The sequence below is a fragment of the Haliaeetus albicilla genome, chromosome 6 (genome assembly GCF_947461875.1).
Source record: "Haliaeetus albicilla chromosome 6, bHalAlb1.1, whole genome shotgun sequence".
Taxonomy (NCBI): domain Eukaryota; kingdom Metazoa; phylum Chordata; class Aves; order Accipitriformes; family Accipitridae; genus Haliaeetus; species Haliaeetus albicilla.
Window position 1 is genome coordinate 43,733,359 of NC_091488.1, and position 16,356 is coordinate 43,749,714.

The window sequence follows — 16,356 nt, forward strand, 5'->3', positions numbered from 1 at the left end:
AAAAAGAAAAGGGAAGAGAAAGTGGAATAGGCAGGACAGGGGAAATAGCAAGGGAGGAGAAGAGCCAGCAAGAGACTACAATCAATAATATTTGTATTGCAATCGCATCCAAAGACTCCTCCTGTTGGGATCAGTGCAGGACTGTACAAGTACATTAAGAGACAGTCCCTGCCCTCTACAGCTAAAACCCAGGAATTACGGGATGATCGCTGGAGATGCATTTAGAAGATCACAAAATTTTCTTCTGATCTTGAAGCTCATTTAATAGCATCTACTCTGAACGGGTTTAAAGGCAGAAGGAAGGTAGCTGCTTGTGCCAAGAATACACACAGTAATGCCTGCCAGCCAGGCATGCAATTAATCTGAGCCACTTAGGGGACTTTGTTTTTAATTATAAAAAGTAGGTAAAATATGTGCAGTAAACCTCTGTAAGCCCCACTGGGGCCATCAGCAGGCTACCCGGAGGCACTGACATGTGACTGGGTTTGGATGCTATGTTTTCAAAAGGATGGGCTGATGCTTTAATGGACCACTTTGTGGGAAATATTCCATGCGGGGTAGACATTAAGAAAATGCAAAGGGCCTTTGTGTGGGGAAGGAGAGAAGACAAAGGCTAAAATTATTAGTAGGCCAGGGGATTCCTCTAGTCCTGGAGACAGGGAAGAAGAGAGACTCTTAAGGACTGAGAAAAGGCAGGTGAAAAATGTAAAGGAACAGAGAAAAGCAGAAGCATGATGGATGCAGGGGGTGGCAGTGGGGGAGAGAAGGTAACGTTTTAAAGAGAAAATAAAGTATTCCAAGACAGATCTTCTGAAAGCGGGGTTAAAGTCAGCTCCTCTGTGAGGTTCACAAGTGACGTGGTGCTTTATGTGGGGTTTAACTTCTTCAGCATTGCATGCTTTGGAAAAGCAATAGAGAGAAGGTGCATGTAGAAATAAATGAGCAAGGAGCACCAGGGGTATTGCACACGCAGACAGCATCTCCACTTGTTTGCAGCGTTCGGGAAGCATGAACAGGGCTGGCTGTGAGGAGGAGGAGGAGAAAGAACTAGAAAGGGAATTCATTAAAGCTTTTCTAACTCTGATCCCCTCTCCTCTGTGCTCTCTTGGTAACACAGCTGCCACTGCCACCTCCTCCTCTCCTTCCCTCCAGAAGCGACCTGAGTTTGCAGCAGTGGCAGGCCCGCTGCATAGAAACTGTGCCTGTATAATTAAGGCCTTTTATTAAAGGCAGAAAACACTGGCTGCCTGATCCTAGTGCAAGGACGTTTGTAATTGCGAGCGTACTAGAGAAAGGAAGGAGCTGCGATGCCCCTGGACCAAGGTGCCTGCTGCCTTTACGAGGCAGCGCAGAGCCCTCCTTGGATTTCTTTGGTGGCTCCGTTCTCACGGTCCCAACTGATGGGAAGCTTTGCTCTGTGCTGCTAAGGGAAGGAATTTCCCCGAGGGCAAGCAGCCCCTGGTGTGGGTAACACCATCCTGCCCTGCGTCCAGCCTAGATCTGGAGCTTACCAAACACCTATGCCTTCGGCACTAAAGCTTGAAGGTGACTCTTGTGCCTGCCCTGGACCCAGCCGTCAGAAAGCAATGAAGTTACGCAGAGCCAGCCTGTTTGCTGCACAAGGCTCCTGCTGGCATCACCAAAACTCAGCCACCCAGGTTCCTTGGCCCACTTCTTCGTCGTTTTTTCCATAGCTTGAAAGTAGAGGAATGGGCACCATGGTGTTCCCTGAGTGAGGAGGTAAGAAACATTAGACATTATCGCCATGAACAGTTGGTTTGGGGAGCAGTAGAGAGAGGTTCCCTTGAGGGATTGCTCCAGCGTGGTACTATCGGTGTCTAACAAGGAATGAGCTCATGTTGCAGCAATTTCCTTTATAGGGCTTGTGAGTATCTGCTTGCCTGCCAGAAGACTTGCTGAAACGTGCTAGTCTTCTGTCAGATTTGGCTGAAATGGGTTTGATGGTTATTGGTGGCAGTAGGGCACTGATGAGCCCTGCAATCACATAATCCTTGGTTTTTTCAGGACACCAAGGTAAAATGTCAGGGAAAGAATTAAAGACAGGTCTTAAGAAGATCCCAGAGGATGAATTTAGAATAGCATCCCCTGATATCTTCCCTGAGTACCATGCGGCTGCTGTCACTGCAAAGCAGAGCCCTTTCGGACCAGTCGTCTGGTCTCACACAATTCTCTAAGGCTGAAGCAAGGCAATCCTTCCCCCTTGGACAGATGAGAAGCTGCTGGGCGCAAATCCTGGGCAAGCAGTTTCCTTTGCACAAAATGTGCCTATGTCCCTTTGAGGACCTTGGCTTTAGGCAACTGGCCTTCAGTACACCTAGAAAATCTCCCGGCAGAGCAGGGATTTAGAGCCAACCGATTTAAACCTCCTTTCCATCCTTTGTATCGGTATGATGCCATCGCTCTCTTCCCTCAACCTGCCTTCAGCCTAAGAGAGCAAGAGGGCCTGCTGGGGCTGTGCCGTTCAGCAGCTCTCCAGTTCCCAGGGCGTGCGACTGTAGTTTCCCAACAGAAATCTCTCTGCAGGAGGTTAATGAAAGTTTTATGCTCCCTTTCAGCCTCCTAATGAGCATCGCTGTGGTAGCGAGGAAGGAGAAGTATTTGGCATCAGAAAGGTAATCCCAGAGGAAACGGATTACAGATGTTACCAGGAGGGAGAGGGGAATAAAATCCGGCTATCAAACACCAGGCAGCCTGCTTGGAGCGACAGCAGAAAGTCCTCAGATGGTAACAAGTGACTTTGCTCTGTATCCTTCAGTTTTTCCTGAGCTGCTGTTCTCCAGCAGCAGAAGTGGATCCCTCTTTCTGGAGCACTGCTTTTGTTGCTGGTGTGTAATAACAATATCGGGAGATTTCATACCCAGAGAGGGACCAAAGCAGAAGCTAGAAGTTGGAGGAAAATGTTCCTGACTGTGCCAGAGCCATACAGAAGGCAGCACGTACACTAGGCAAGCCCATTTGATGTTGGACTTGCAGAAGTCATCTCTGGGATCTCTTGCTTGTATGACTTACTGCACACAGGCTGTTAAGGGTCTTTCAAACAGGTGAGCCAGGACTGGGATCTCATCACACTATGACTTAAAACAGGAGTGAGTTATGTCCCTGAACAAGTGGTCTGCAATAGACGTCCAAATACATCTGTGTTTTCCAAACTGATCATTAATGTTGGGTACTTTGTTGAAGGCATGGCTACCTTGAGAAGCCAAGGATCTGATTTCCAGAGAGACTGACAGCTCATTAATCATATTAACTAGTGGGAGCTGAAAGTGCTCAACAATTGTGAAAAATCAAGCACAGGACTACTGTAGCCTGGGCCATCTGTAAATAAGCCACCCCCTGTTGTCACTTATTCCTGATACCTTTGTCTTTTATTTGTCTTTATTTTCTTTTAGTTCCTCTCACCTCATAGAAGGAGTTTTGAAAACAAAGGTTAAATGTTGCAATTCCATAGATATCATGATCCTGTACATTACAGAAATGCTAAGAAAGAAATTAAAGTATTCTGAAGTCTGTGATTTAAACTAAATGCTGCAGTGACCAAACACTGCAAGCCAGGAGTAGAAAGGGATGTGGAATAATTAAACTTTCAGCAGGCATCACCAGTACTGTGGAATGACTGAGGCAGGGATTTTGTGGAAAACTTAGTAGGTGTGCATCCTAGCATGCATCCCTGATTGCCTCAATGCATCTGCATAAGGAGGATGAAGTAAAACTGCAGGAGTGAAAGAAATGCTGGCTGTCTTGAGGATGCCTAACATTTTCTGTTTTGTCCACTTGCATATGCAGGAACACAAATCTTGCACACAGTTTTAAAAAATTCTACAAAAGAAGCAAATTAAATGGTCACCACAAAGCTCAGGATGAATACCAGCCCCAGAGAGGGGGCAACTAAAAGTCCTCTCTGGCTTCAGAATCAGCAACATGAACAGCCCTAAGTCAAGGACAGTGGGTTCATCACGGGGCAGTGGGAGGTTCTTTATAGCAACATAAATAGATAAAAGCTTCTATTCAATAGCACAGGAATTGGCTGGGGCAGCTGGACAATGATTCGGGCCTGCAATGTTAATGGGGCTCCTTGTAAACTTATACCTAGACAAACGCTTTGCTGGATCGGGGCCCAACATTTATCATGCCTCCCTCCAAGCAAGCCGAACTCAGTCCATTAACTTGGCCTCTAGACTCACTGTCCTAATGTTTGTGGTGACCGATATTTCGAAGGCCTTACTCTTTTTTTCTGCTCTGAAAGGTAGAGAGATGCCTGGGCATTGGAAGCTCTCTGCAGCATGCTGAGGAGACGTAACCTACTGACCACGCTCCTGATTGCCTTGCCATGGGCTCTTCTCCTAACCTTGTGGCACCAGTACCCAACCACCCACTACCTCAGCCTGCTGAGAAGTAAGTGCAAGAGTTCTGCTGTCAGCGTCCTGGTGGTTGCGATGATTGCCGGCGCGAACCCTCGGTAGGAGATGCTCTTTTATGGGACGGGTTAAACAAAGACAAACTTGCCTGAAGAACCCCTCAGGGTTTGCCTACAGCAGGCACACAAACTGTTCTTAAGAGCGCGTTAAACATGCACCCTTAGGCTGGCTTTGGGGAGAGGATGCTGGTGTGCTGAGCACCGACTCCAGGCAAATGTGTCCCCAGCACTCCCTGGAGAGGAGGCAGCCCAGCAGTGATTAGTTCTCTAACATCTTTCTTCTTCTTCTTCCTTCCTTTTGTCCCAGAAGAGACAGATGAGAACGTGACTTCCAAAGCTCTCCTCAATGGTACATCTGCACTGAGAGAAGAAGGCTTCCCATCATGCATTCGGCAGCAGCAAAGCACAGGGGCAACGCCTAAAATCATCCAGAATTACGTGTACTCCAGGCCTCCCCCATGGTCAGACACCCTGCCGACCATCTTTGTTATCACCCCTACCTACACCCGGCCAGTGCAAAAAGCTGAGCTGACCCGTCTGGCCAACACCTTCCTACACGTCCAGAACCTGCACTGGGTGGTGGTGGAGGACTCGCCCCGGAGGACCAACCTGGTATCCAACCTGCTGGAGAAGGCAGGGCTCAACTTCACCCACCTCAATGTGGAGACGCCCAAAAGTCTGAAGCTGGGGCTGTCCTGGATCCCATCCCACACCCCGAGGGGGACACTACAGAGGAACCTGGGGCTGCACTGGCTGAGGGACAGCTTCAGCAACACCCCACCACCAGAAGGGGTAGTGTATTTTGCCGACGATGATAACACCTACAGCCTGGAGCTCTTCGAAGAGGTAAGAGTCGTAAAATTACGCGGGATGGAAAAGCAGGATGCGGCCGCAAAGCCTCTTAAGGCCAGGCGTGCTTGCAAAGACCTCTAAGATAGGGCTACCACGTGGACTTTTACCATCAGCTGGGAGAGAAGGGCTCTGGCAGGTTGCCTAGAGGCTTCCTCGCCCGCCCTGCACTCAGTGGGAGCTGGATATAGGCGAGATGCAAGCCTATAGTTAGGCAAACGCAGCAGCCGTGCTCTAAAGGGCTGAAAGAGCAAAGAGCACATCTGCCATGGTGTAGGCTGCAGATGGGAATAGCCACTCACGCACCATTGCAACAGCTTGAGCCCCTTTTGCCAGGGGCCAGAGGATATATACTCCAGAATTTATACCTCTCCTCAGGGAGAGCTGACCTGATTTAAATAAGCACCGAAGACAAACTTCTGGCAAAGCATAAATCTGCACTGTTGTAGGGGTGTGATGGGTAGAGGATGTTAGAAAAGTTGACTGACTTTCCAATCCACCTTTTCTCCTTGGCTGCCCTTCTGTACTCTGAGTTCCAGCCACCACAACAGGGCTGTGCCCCTGGGATCACTGAAGCTTGCCCAGACTTCTGCTGGAAACCTGGCTTTTGTGAAATGCCAAGCCTATTGTAAACTTGCAAAAATTCAGTAAACTCCCGTGTCACCAATTTAAGCCAAACTGTACAGAGTTATGCATCAGAACATATTTCCAGTTTTCAGAATTTTTTAGATCTCTGCTAAGCTCATCCTTTCTTACCTCTTGCCAGGTCCTTTCTGACAATTTCAATAAAAACCCACTCTTTCAGGCAGTAGCCATGGATGGAAGAACAAGGGTGGGGGGAATTTGCAATAAATGAGGACAAAGATGTACCAGTCAGGGAGGGAGATTACTTGCATGAGGGTGAAGTTGGACTGAGTGGAGTTGATAATACGGAGCTAGAGGCCTGGTAGAAGTTGTGTTTGGCAATTACAAAAATGATAATATTTTACAAAAAAAGATAACATTTTACAAAAAAATTAGAAAAGTTCAGAGGAGAACAGAAAACCAAAGGGGTTCCTTCTTCTGAAGGACTGAAGGTGGGCACGGAAAAGCAGTGAGTTTGGTGTTCAGAGAAGAACGTGCTAAAACAGCCTTGTGGCTTTGCAAGCTGTAGCTCTTCAAGCAGTAGCACAGGTGAACAAGCGCTCGTGCTGCCGAGAGCTACGCGACCGTGTGGGAAGTCAACGGGGGAGGACGGGTGGCAATGAACGCAGAGGATGGTACACTAACGAGCTGGGACAAACGCGGCGGGGTTGAATTCTCACAGCACCGTTTCTTTCTGGCACACAGATGCGCTACACGAGGAGGGTGTCAGTCTGGCCAGTGGCTTTCGTTGGGGGGCTACGATATGAATCCCCAAAAGTGAGCCCAGCAGGGAAGGTGGTGGGCTGGAAAACTGTCTTTGACCCTAACCGTCCCTTTGCTATTGACATGGCTGGATTTGCTATAAGCATCAAGCTGATTTTGGAGAAGCCTCAGGCCAGTTTCAAGCTGGAGGGAGTTAAAGGAGGCTACCAGGAAACCAGTCTGCTGAAGGATCTGGTGACTATGGATGGGCTGGAGCCCAAAGCAGCCAACTGCACAAAGGTGAGTAGGACAAGAGACCTTGAAGAGACATTCTCCTGGCTGCTGGCTGCTTTTACAGCTTCCTGCCATGCTCCTCCACCTTCCACCGTGCCTGCCCTGTGCCGGCACATGTCAGTGCCGAACAGTGCTGGGACAGACGGGCAGAGCCTGCCAAATTCTTCACAGGCGCAAAGCTCCTGAGAGAGCGCTGAGGAACAGTTAGTGCTATGCACTCTACGTTAACAAAGAGCCTCAGATGTATAATTCGTGCCCAGATTGCTTCTCCAAAATCCAGGAGGATTGGAAGAGGGTTGAGTCTGGGGTTTCAGTCCAGAATGATCCCTCCTCCTTGTCACTGATTCACGCACCTGTGAAGACTCTCCCAGGTTCAACCCCTTTGAATCATGATGTCCTTCAAATAGCTGCGAGTCCTGGGTTGCTAAGGTTCCCACCCAATGGATGCGCTGCTCTTGGTGTTTCTGTTGCATCCAGAGCCCCTGAAATCTTTGTGATTCCCTCTAGGTGTTGGTCTGGCACACAAGAACTGAGAGGCCCACTCTGGTTAACGAAGGCAAGCGTGGATTTACAGACCCCAGAGTAGAGGTGTAAGCAGAGAGCCAGCTCCAGGGTGTGAGTACCTTTGTCTTTATTTGTTTTGGCAAGGTAAATAATCTGTACCTGTTTCCTTATTTATGCTATTATTTCCTCAAAGACTGCGTATATGATTGTCCCAGTAACTCCTTTACCATGCCACCCTTTGCACAAGAAGTAGATCCTGATCTTTACCTACTTATGGTCTGCATTTCATACTTATTCAAGCCTCCTTGCAGTCCACATGGAAGCTTTTCCTGCACAGACTGAGAGAGAAAAGTGGCAGAAGAATCCCATGGTTTCACTCGGTAATAACGACAAGCCAAATTCCTTGTTCCCCTATTTCTGCCAGCTCGAAACTCTCTTTAGTGTGGGAGTTGCCCTACAGTGTGCAGAAAGAGATCACACTCCTGCAGAGGAGCTTTTCCCCCAGCAGCCCTGCCACCTCTGCCATGCTCCATCCATCCACCTCCAGCTTTTATCCTGCAGGAACAACTGCGGTGTGGGTGCAGCAGGGAAAGGCTGGTGGGACACTTAGACCACCTCAAAACGGGAACCAGCAAAGCGCAACCTGCACAGACTCTCACAGAGTTTGAGGGGCTTGGTACCAACGTTACCAGAGCTAGGAATGCATCTGCTGGTGAGGAGAAATAGTGAAGGCACCAGCAGTACCTCTGTGGTCCACAGAGCCAGGTTCAGGAGCGGGAGAGGGGATTATGGCAACCACCACAGGTGAGGGCAGGAATGTATCTGAGATCAGCGATATGTTCTCAGAAGTAGAACTTGATGAAGAACAGGCTTCAGAGGAGCTATGACATCCTCTTGCAGCTGCCCTCTAATCCCGTTGTCTGCCCTTGGCAGATTCCTAGCCCCAAAAGAATAAAGGTCTCCAATTTGGCAGTACCCAGTTCCTTCTGGAATGACTCATACCTGTGGCAGGATACAGGGTGGTGAATGATTTACTCCTACTTTGGAAGGTATTCCAGGGCTGCTTTCAGTCCTGATCCCAATATACACCTCAGCTCAGCTCTAGCAGTGGAAACAAAACTGATAGCTTTTATACAGGCAGTCATGAGTATTTCAACTTCTGCACTGCTCTGCTGTGTGCATTACTAGTAGCTGCATACAGCATTTCCACATCATCTTTGAGTGACAGCCATACAAAGAGTGCAAAGCAATCCCAGCACCTGCACACCCAGCAGCAGATGGGTCACGTTGCCTAAACACAGACACCTTGTGCCACCATAGGGACCCTGGGGTGGTCTACCCATAGGGCACAAACTCTCTACTCTATCTGCCAGCTTTTCATTAATATCTCAGATAACCTAGCAACCCATAAATGATGCTAGACACCTATGCTTAGGCAGCAGCCCCTCTTTTAACCTGTGCTTCTATGAAATCCACTAGCAGTGGATCCTTTTACATACCCACCCATGCTGGCTCTGCAGTAGGCTAAAGCTATAATTGCCCAAACTCAGCTCATAAGGACTCAGAATCTGGTTAACGGGTCTGGAGGTACCACCTACTTTGTAAAGGATGAGCAGGCTTACTAAAACTCAGACAAATTAGACCTGCCTTGCCTACTTGAGGGGTTGGCTGCTCCACTACAGGTGCAGAGTGTGGATGGGACATTTTCATAAATGTGCCGTTTATGTATCGGCACTTTTGTCCTCACCCCCTGTCCCCAGCCAAACACTCAGCCATCCTCCACAAGAAATGCAACACACCTCCTATGGATTCTCATGGGAATGGCTCCCCATAAGTCATTTCTTGTGGGAAAGGGAGGCGCCTGGTCTGAGAGACCAAGACACTGCCACTCATTCACCAGCAGGACTTGCACCCTTATCTAGAGCCATCCTCTCTGGTGCTTTCAAGCCAGTGTCAGCTGGGCCAGCTCTGTAGATTTTGAAGGAGCTTTCCACTTGCATTAGCAGAGAATTTGACCACAATCCCTTCTGCACCACCATCTGCCATGTGGGCAGCTGCTCTGACCTGCCAAGTGGGCAGGTGGCATCCACTCCGGGAGACACCTGCAAGGTAAATTGCTTGACTGGGCAGTCAGGGAAATCATTAGATTCTCCCCCTTAAAGTTTTAAATTGAGATCTCTGCTGACGGCTACAGTGTTTTGGAGGTCCTTACTATCAAGGCTGCTGAGCTTCAGAACCTTGACAGACATGATCTAGATAAGCCACGACTGAGAGGAAAAAAAAAAAAAAAAAAAGAGGTAAAATTGCTCCCCTGAGGATGTTCTGTTCTTAGACACAACAGGGAGAATATATCTGTCTTTCCCTCCTGGAAATTAGCCCTCACTGAGGGTCAGATCGAGCCAGTCAAGTCCCAGGCCTCCCAGAGGCCACTTTCCCCTTTAACGCCTGCAGATGTGAGCCAGGCAGATGTTGCCTGGTGCGGGATTTGGTGCTCTTGTTAATCTTTAGTTGGACCACTTGCACGGCTGCTTGGCACATGTGCCTGCTCGGTGGATTGCCACAGACACCGTGTAAAGGCACCTTCTGATCATGAGAACTGTGAAGATCGGGCTTCGACAGGTACTGCATAAATAGCAGTTATTTTGTCCCAGCTGGAATCCGCTCTCTTCCTTGCCCACATTTCTTCCACCCTTAGCTGTGTCCAGCTGAGTCTGGGAGAGAAAACTCTGTGCACCAAATCAGAGCAGGTCTGCAAAGGGGGAGCAATAAGACACATCAGGGTTTTGCTTTTCACGAGAGACAACAAAAAGAAGAGCTCAACATTTAAAAAAGGAAAGTGTTTTTCTTTTCTGCAGTAGAAATTCTGGGGTTTTTGCTGCCCTGAGAACCACCGGGCAGGATCTAAGATGTGCTGGGATTGAGGATCAGGGGTGAGAGCCTCAGCTACTTCTCCAGCCTCTTCATGCCAAGTGGAGGAGCAGGAGGGACAAAAAGGGGGTCTCTGAGCCCATCTTCAGCTGGACAAAGGCTTTCACTGTGGAGATGCTGTGGAAAATGGCTGTAAGCCTGGTCTCTGCGAAACACTGTGGGGACATGCAGAGTAGGAAGGGGAATGTGGAGGATGGGGAAAATCCTTGTCTGTATTGCAACAGAGGCCACAGAGCAACTAAAAGCTGTCACAGCATACGTCCCTGCCGAATGTATTGAAACCTCAAAATACAGGCTTTGGCTTCTGAGAGCAGGAGACGGAAATTAATTTCGCTTCATATTTTTTCTTTGTTAAAGCCCTGAAAACTATCACTCAAGACTGGTGTTATACAACCCACCTATTCTTATTGCTAACATCTATTTACAGGCATCTGAAAGAGAAGAGTTTGCTTAGGTCAGCACAGGACTCTTGCTGCCTTGTGATATTTGGAAACAGGGAAAGTTCATCTGCATTTCAGAGCTTCCAGAAAGACTGAACAGGGATCCTCAGATCTCACCCTCCTGCTCTTTCTTTAAAAAATTATCAGAGAGGTTAAAATAATGATTTTAGGGGGAGAAAACAAAAATCCTTCAAAACCTTTTTCCAATTCAGAAATAAAATCCCCCAGCTGGGACTCTGCAGCGCGGAAAGAACAAGCAGCTCTTAGCCATATCCCAGCCCAAAGCTGTGCGTAGTATCTCTATCTCCTTCTTACCTCATTTTGTGTTTGTTTTCACAGCGGCAGCGGGCAGCGATCGTTCCCGAAGTTCGTCAGCAACCACAGCAGCTGCGCGCCCTGCCTGTTCTGCCCGGCGCTCTGCTCCATCGCTGGAGGATGATAAACCCCCCCAAAAGTCGCCATGCCGATCAGCCCCCACTGCCCAAAAGGTGGTAACAAGCAGGGACAGAGCTGACGCGGTGCCCTGCGATCCTACTGCTCTTCTCCTTTGACTTCGTGCACTGGCTCCGTTCCCCACCTGGGAGAGGAGTGCTTCCCTTCCCCTGTGGGCTCTGTGTTTTTAACCATTCTTTAAAATTTATTAGACGCGCTCTCCATTCTCGGCTGTGCCAGCACGGTGGCTGAAATCCAGGATGGGTGCCTCTGAAGGTCTCTCCTGGCGTATCGTAGAACCTGAGCTTCGGTACAGTGGCTGCGAGCTGCGGTGGTTCAAGGACACGAGTTGTCGCAAAAGCACAAACGCGGACCTGTCGGCCTGAGGCTGGTATGCTCTCAAAACAGCTTTAAAACAAAGCTAGCCTGGGAGAGGCTCTCCCTCTGAAGGATGCACTCGGATACCTACACGGATCAGCCTTCAGTGTTGGAGAGGGAGCTGTGCTGAAGCACCTCATTTGGGGTTTGGAAGTTCGGATGGGATCCGGTGCCTACGCCTCAGCTGAGAACTTGAACTGCCCTCATATAAGGTTGTTTTGGAAAATGCCGACCCAGAGCCCTCTGGATAAAGTTGCTCTCCTGCTCAGGGAGACCCGGCGGGTACTGTACCTCAAAGACCATGCCTCCACGTCTCGCTGCAGAGACCAGAAAGCAGGGGAAAAGGTGGGTGGACTTGAAAGCGTTGCTCTTAGCCTGGAACCCTGCTGCAGCACCATCAGGCGCTTCAGTAGCGTCAAACCACATATACGGATTTGCTTCCTAGACCTCCAGAGAGGAAGACACCTCTCTGAGGTGGAGGTGGGTGAGAAGTGCTCAGAGAAGAGGAACCCTCAGCCTGCACCCATCTCCTGTGAGAACGTCAAGGAATGTGGAGAGGCATCGTCGGGAAACATATCTTGAGCACACAGACGACAGTGAAATAGCAAACTGACGAGGTTTTTCCAGCTGAACTTTGGAAGGCACGTGTGGCACTGTGAAGAGAGAGGAGACGGTGTCATGCGGATGGGTCTCCCTTTCCCTCAATAAAACAGGGAGAGAGCCAGGTGGAAGGCAGCCCACAAAGGAGGAGGTGGCAAACGAGGACCGAAGGAAGGATGCACTGGATTAAAAGCACAAGTGTTGGTACCATGTGTGCGCGTGGGGAGTGGTGTCGCTGTGACTTTTCCAGGAAGATTCCTTGAATGACCCAGAAACCCCTCTGAGCCTACCCTGAAAACCATCTTCACTCAGGCCGTGAGAAACAAGGCTTTAGGCATTCGAAACACATCGAGGATTTCACAGCTGGGGGAAAGTTATGAGCAATTGAATCATTCCCCTGCCCAAGAAATTCTGGGCTGGCAGGAAACTTATTTATTTGTTGATTTATTTATACTAGAGTTCTTCTCTGCCTATTCCTTGTTTAGTTTTGTTTTTTAGCTTAGATCACCTGACACGTTCATGAAGAAAGAATATTTTCCCCCTCACCCCAGAACAGTAGAGCATGGCATTGATCGATGAATGTCCTATGTTCTGCGCTCCCTGGGGTTTCTTTAAAATGGTGTCTTAAACTGGCAAAATAATCAGAAACACAGCAAGGAGGGGAGTACAGTGAAGGGAATTACAGTTCCTTTATGCGAGAGACGTGGGTGGCACTAAGTTTCTGGCTCCCGAGCAATGATAGCGAGGTAAAAACATGTGCAAAGGAGTGCCTCACTCAGCAGATAGTCCTCATGGGATCTCAGGAAGCCTCCGTGAAGGGGGCTTTTTGAAGGGTATCTGAGAGAGGGAGTCGGTCCGTGTTCCCTCAAATGGGAAACGAGCGGCCGCGCATCCTGCTATAGGAGGGGGGCTAAAGTATGGGAGGGGGCAACGGAGATGAGATGCCTCCGGGCCCTAGAGAGGTCTTTACGCAGCAAGGATCTGGCATACTGGCACTAGATAGCATGAAGGAAGCCCGGCGTCCGCAAAACACTTTTCATTCTCCATTTGTCAGAGCTTTCTGTCCTGTTCTCTGCAGGAGGTAACAGGCCTTGCACTCCAGTGGGCTTTGCCAACCCATCCTGCCACCAGGCAGGTGGGTTCAATGCTTCCACCCAGTATTAAACCAAGCTTAAGTCCCCTTCATTGTGGTTTCGATGAATGAGCAAGAGCGAGGGAATAAAGGAGCTGATTTATCATCCTCCATTTTCTCCTCTGAGATGGGCAGGGTTTCTGCCCGTATGAACAGGAGGGGATATGGTGATAGATTCCCTGGCCTTTAATCTCGCGCAGGTCCTACATAGGGTTTTGGCACTGACGGTGGGCATTTGTAGCAAGGATCTATTCCCATTGCAAAGGATACCCCCTCTCCCCCCATGTTTTTAGAGAGTTTTTCTCTCTGCGTCCCTATAAGAAAGCAAAATTATTATTCCTGTTTTTCCCACTGGGGACCTGGATTCCAATGATACGTACTACGCTGTTCGTTCAGTGCTGGTCGGAGTATGCTCTCAAGACCAGCCCTATCACACCATCTCCATTCTTGCCCCAGCCTGACCCTGTGGAGAAGAGTTTCTGTGAATCAAGAAATTCTGTCAGTCACTAAATTGTGCAGGACCAAGACCTTGTATGGACAGCGTGGGTGTACACAGCTGATATTCCAGGCTAGCAGATGTTTGGACCTGTTCAGCACAAACACTCTTTTCCCTGTAGAGCAGCCTATGGACAGCAAGGACTGCTGCTGGCCAAGGTGTATCAGCTAAGGGTGGGTGAGTAACAGACACCACAAGTTACGACGGCTGTTCGTTAGCAGAGCTAGGTGGGAGAGCCCAGGAGGGGAGCAGCGGTCAGAGTTACAGGCTTCAGGCAAAGTGAACGCAGTGAATGCAATAAGGAGGGAAGCTGCAGATCAAGCCTGAAGTATTTGAAGAAGAGAAGGCATCCCAGCACCTGGTTTTTACTAGCATATTAGTATCTGATATTCATGTCCTCTGAGATTCATCCAATTCACCAACCAATGAATATTACTAACATTTCCTGTTGCAGAAAATACTATTGACGAAGGAAAGAGAATGTCAAGAAAGTACTTTTTAATGGTTATTTATTTATATTGAATGGTACTAGAGCGTAATTAAATATGATGTGAATAGTATGATATTGCACCATTGTCTTGTCTTGCAGCGTTAGTGCTTACTCCTTTTACAGGAAAACACAGTGGACTCTGTAATGGAGAATGTATCAGTTTTAGTTGTTCTCATTTTAAGGGTACTCACTTCAGTCTTCATCTGACCCAAATGCTACACTAGAAATTCAAGCAAAAACATTTCAGGTCCCTGACGCTGGTGCCTGCATTATGGAGATAAAGAGACAGAAGGAGTCAGGAGAATATAGCCTGAACTCTGTAGTCTCATGGCACCTCTAGATGTCATTTTGGTGACATGGTGACCATCCCTACTGAGATATTGCTCTGCAAAGGCGCTGACCACAACTCAGAAGTGAGTGGTGGCCAAAACGTAGGGCAGGCAGTCAGTTCTCCATCACAAGGGAGAGGGGAAAGGTGCCACAAGCTGTCTGCTGGGTGACGTTATTGAGGTCTGCTCTGCAGGGTGCACCGTATCCACTCCAGCTCTGTTGGGCCAGGCAGCTCCTCCAGCACCCTGTCCTCCCCTCTGGGAAGAGCCAGGACAAGCTCTCCTGGCAGCACTATGGTAAGACATAAGGGATCTCCTGCAGGAATGTGGTGCCATAGTCTCTCCCAGTTGGTTCTGGGGGTCAAGAGATGTTTTTCAACTTCCTCCTGGAGGAGGATCAGTTGCTTAGGACAGCATGTGATGGGAAACAGGCAAGGGTAGTAGCTCATGGTCCTCTGCAATACGGCCCACTGCATCTTCTGGGCAAGGGGGGGACACCCAGGAGCAGCACCAACAGGGTAACGAAGCGCCTGCGCTAAGTCCTTACAAGGTCCAGTCTAACCAACTGCACACCGTTTCAGTCCCTGCTTCTGCCAGTCCCTGTAAGCTACAATCCACTGGGAAAAATGTATGAACTGAAATTGGGGCAGTAGATGTCAGTGCAATGGGATCAGGTAGGGAAACAACTCTAAGTCTCTTGGTTCTTCCTTCTCTCTCTCCAGACCGGAGGAGAATGGATGGGCCTATTTGACAGGAGCCCACTGCTGGCTAATCCACAAGCCTGGGAGAAGCTAGTAGACCCAGGTCCTGTTTCTAATGCTCTCACTGATTTACTCTGCCATTTGGCCAAGGTATGTGACATCAGCCTATCTGGGTTTTTTTAACAGCAAGGGACCCACCTCCCAGAAACATGGAAGCACTTTTAAGACTCTTTTGAGGAAGCACTGCTAAAAATTTAGCATGCTAGAGTACAAGCCAAATCCATACCTCTGTAATAAAAAAAAAAAAATCACATTCACAGAAGTGTTGCTTAAAGTGCAATGTGAAGTTTACGAGCCAAGATCCTGCGAAAGGCTGAGAAAGACCTGCCGTGGCCAAAGGTACCTGAAACATCCACCCCACTAGAAAACACAGTCACCCCTCCCAAAAAAGAGGGACAGCTCTGCTTGGCTGTAGTGGCTGGAAGCTTCTACAATGCCTGTACGAGGTCTAATGCTACCTTCCTCTTCCCTTGATAGAAACCCTGGGGACTGGGAGGGCAGTGGATAAGACACATCGGCCGACACTGCACGAGCACCCTGCTTGATACCACTGTAACACCAGCACATGGTTCCTCCCCTCCCTGGGCTCTGCATTTTCAAGGCCAAGCTTTCCCAGCCACCCTGCTGCAGGCCCCAGGAGGCAAAGGAGGAGAACGGGAAAGAGAAAGAGCAAGCAAGAATGAATCTTATTAAATGGAGCGAGGTACTTCTCTCTGTCTCTCATCATGTTCGGGGCTGATTGGAGATGAAATTGCACTTCGAGGGAGGGGAAGCCCCCTCCCCTGGGACAATCCAGAGGCTCTCGCACAAACTTAATTTCAAGCTCTGTTGAAGACGGTGTTTGTCTTTTTTTTTTTTCTTTATGCATTCAATTTAATTTCTCAGGCAGACGTGTGAAAATGAGAAAGGCAGACCTTTGACTGTGAAGATAGCCCAGTGCCTGCTTCTTACAAATCTAGTCT

General features: G+C 48.8%; 1 protein-coding gene across 4 annotated transcripts in view; it reads left to right on the top strand.

Moving 5' to 3' along the window:
- The window catches only part of LOC104321779 (galactosylgalactosylxylosylprotein 3-beta-glucuronosyltransferase 1), a 30,408-nt gene extending 16,034 nt beyond the window's left edge, over positions 1-14,374 (top strand). For 2 of the 4 annotated variants that reach the window (XM_069785814.1, XM_069785817.1), the window contains exons 2-6: positions 4,265-4,413; positions 4,743-5,281; positions 6,614-6,910; positions 7,412-7,519; positions 11,116-14,374. In XM_069785814.1, coding sequence (XP_069641915.1) covers positions 4,302-4,413; positions 4,743-5,281; positions 6,614-6,910; positions 7,412-7,498 — 1,035 coding nt within the window. In that variant the 5' untranslated portion in view covers positions 4,265-4,301 and the 3' untranslated portion in view covers positions 7,499-7,519; positions 11,116-14,374. Of the gene's footprint in view, positions 1-2,776; positions 3,063-4,264; positions 4,414-4,742; positions 5,282-6,613; positions 6,911-7,411; positions 7,520-11,115 lie in introns of all 4 variants that reach the window. The other 2 variants (XM_069785816.1, XM_069785815.1) reach the window with 2 other exon arrangements.
- Positions 14,375-16,356: the final 1,982 nt, after the last annotated feature.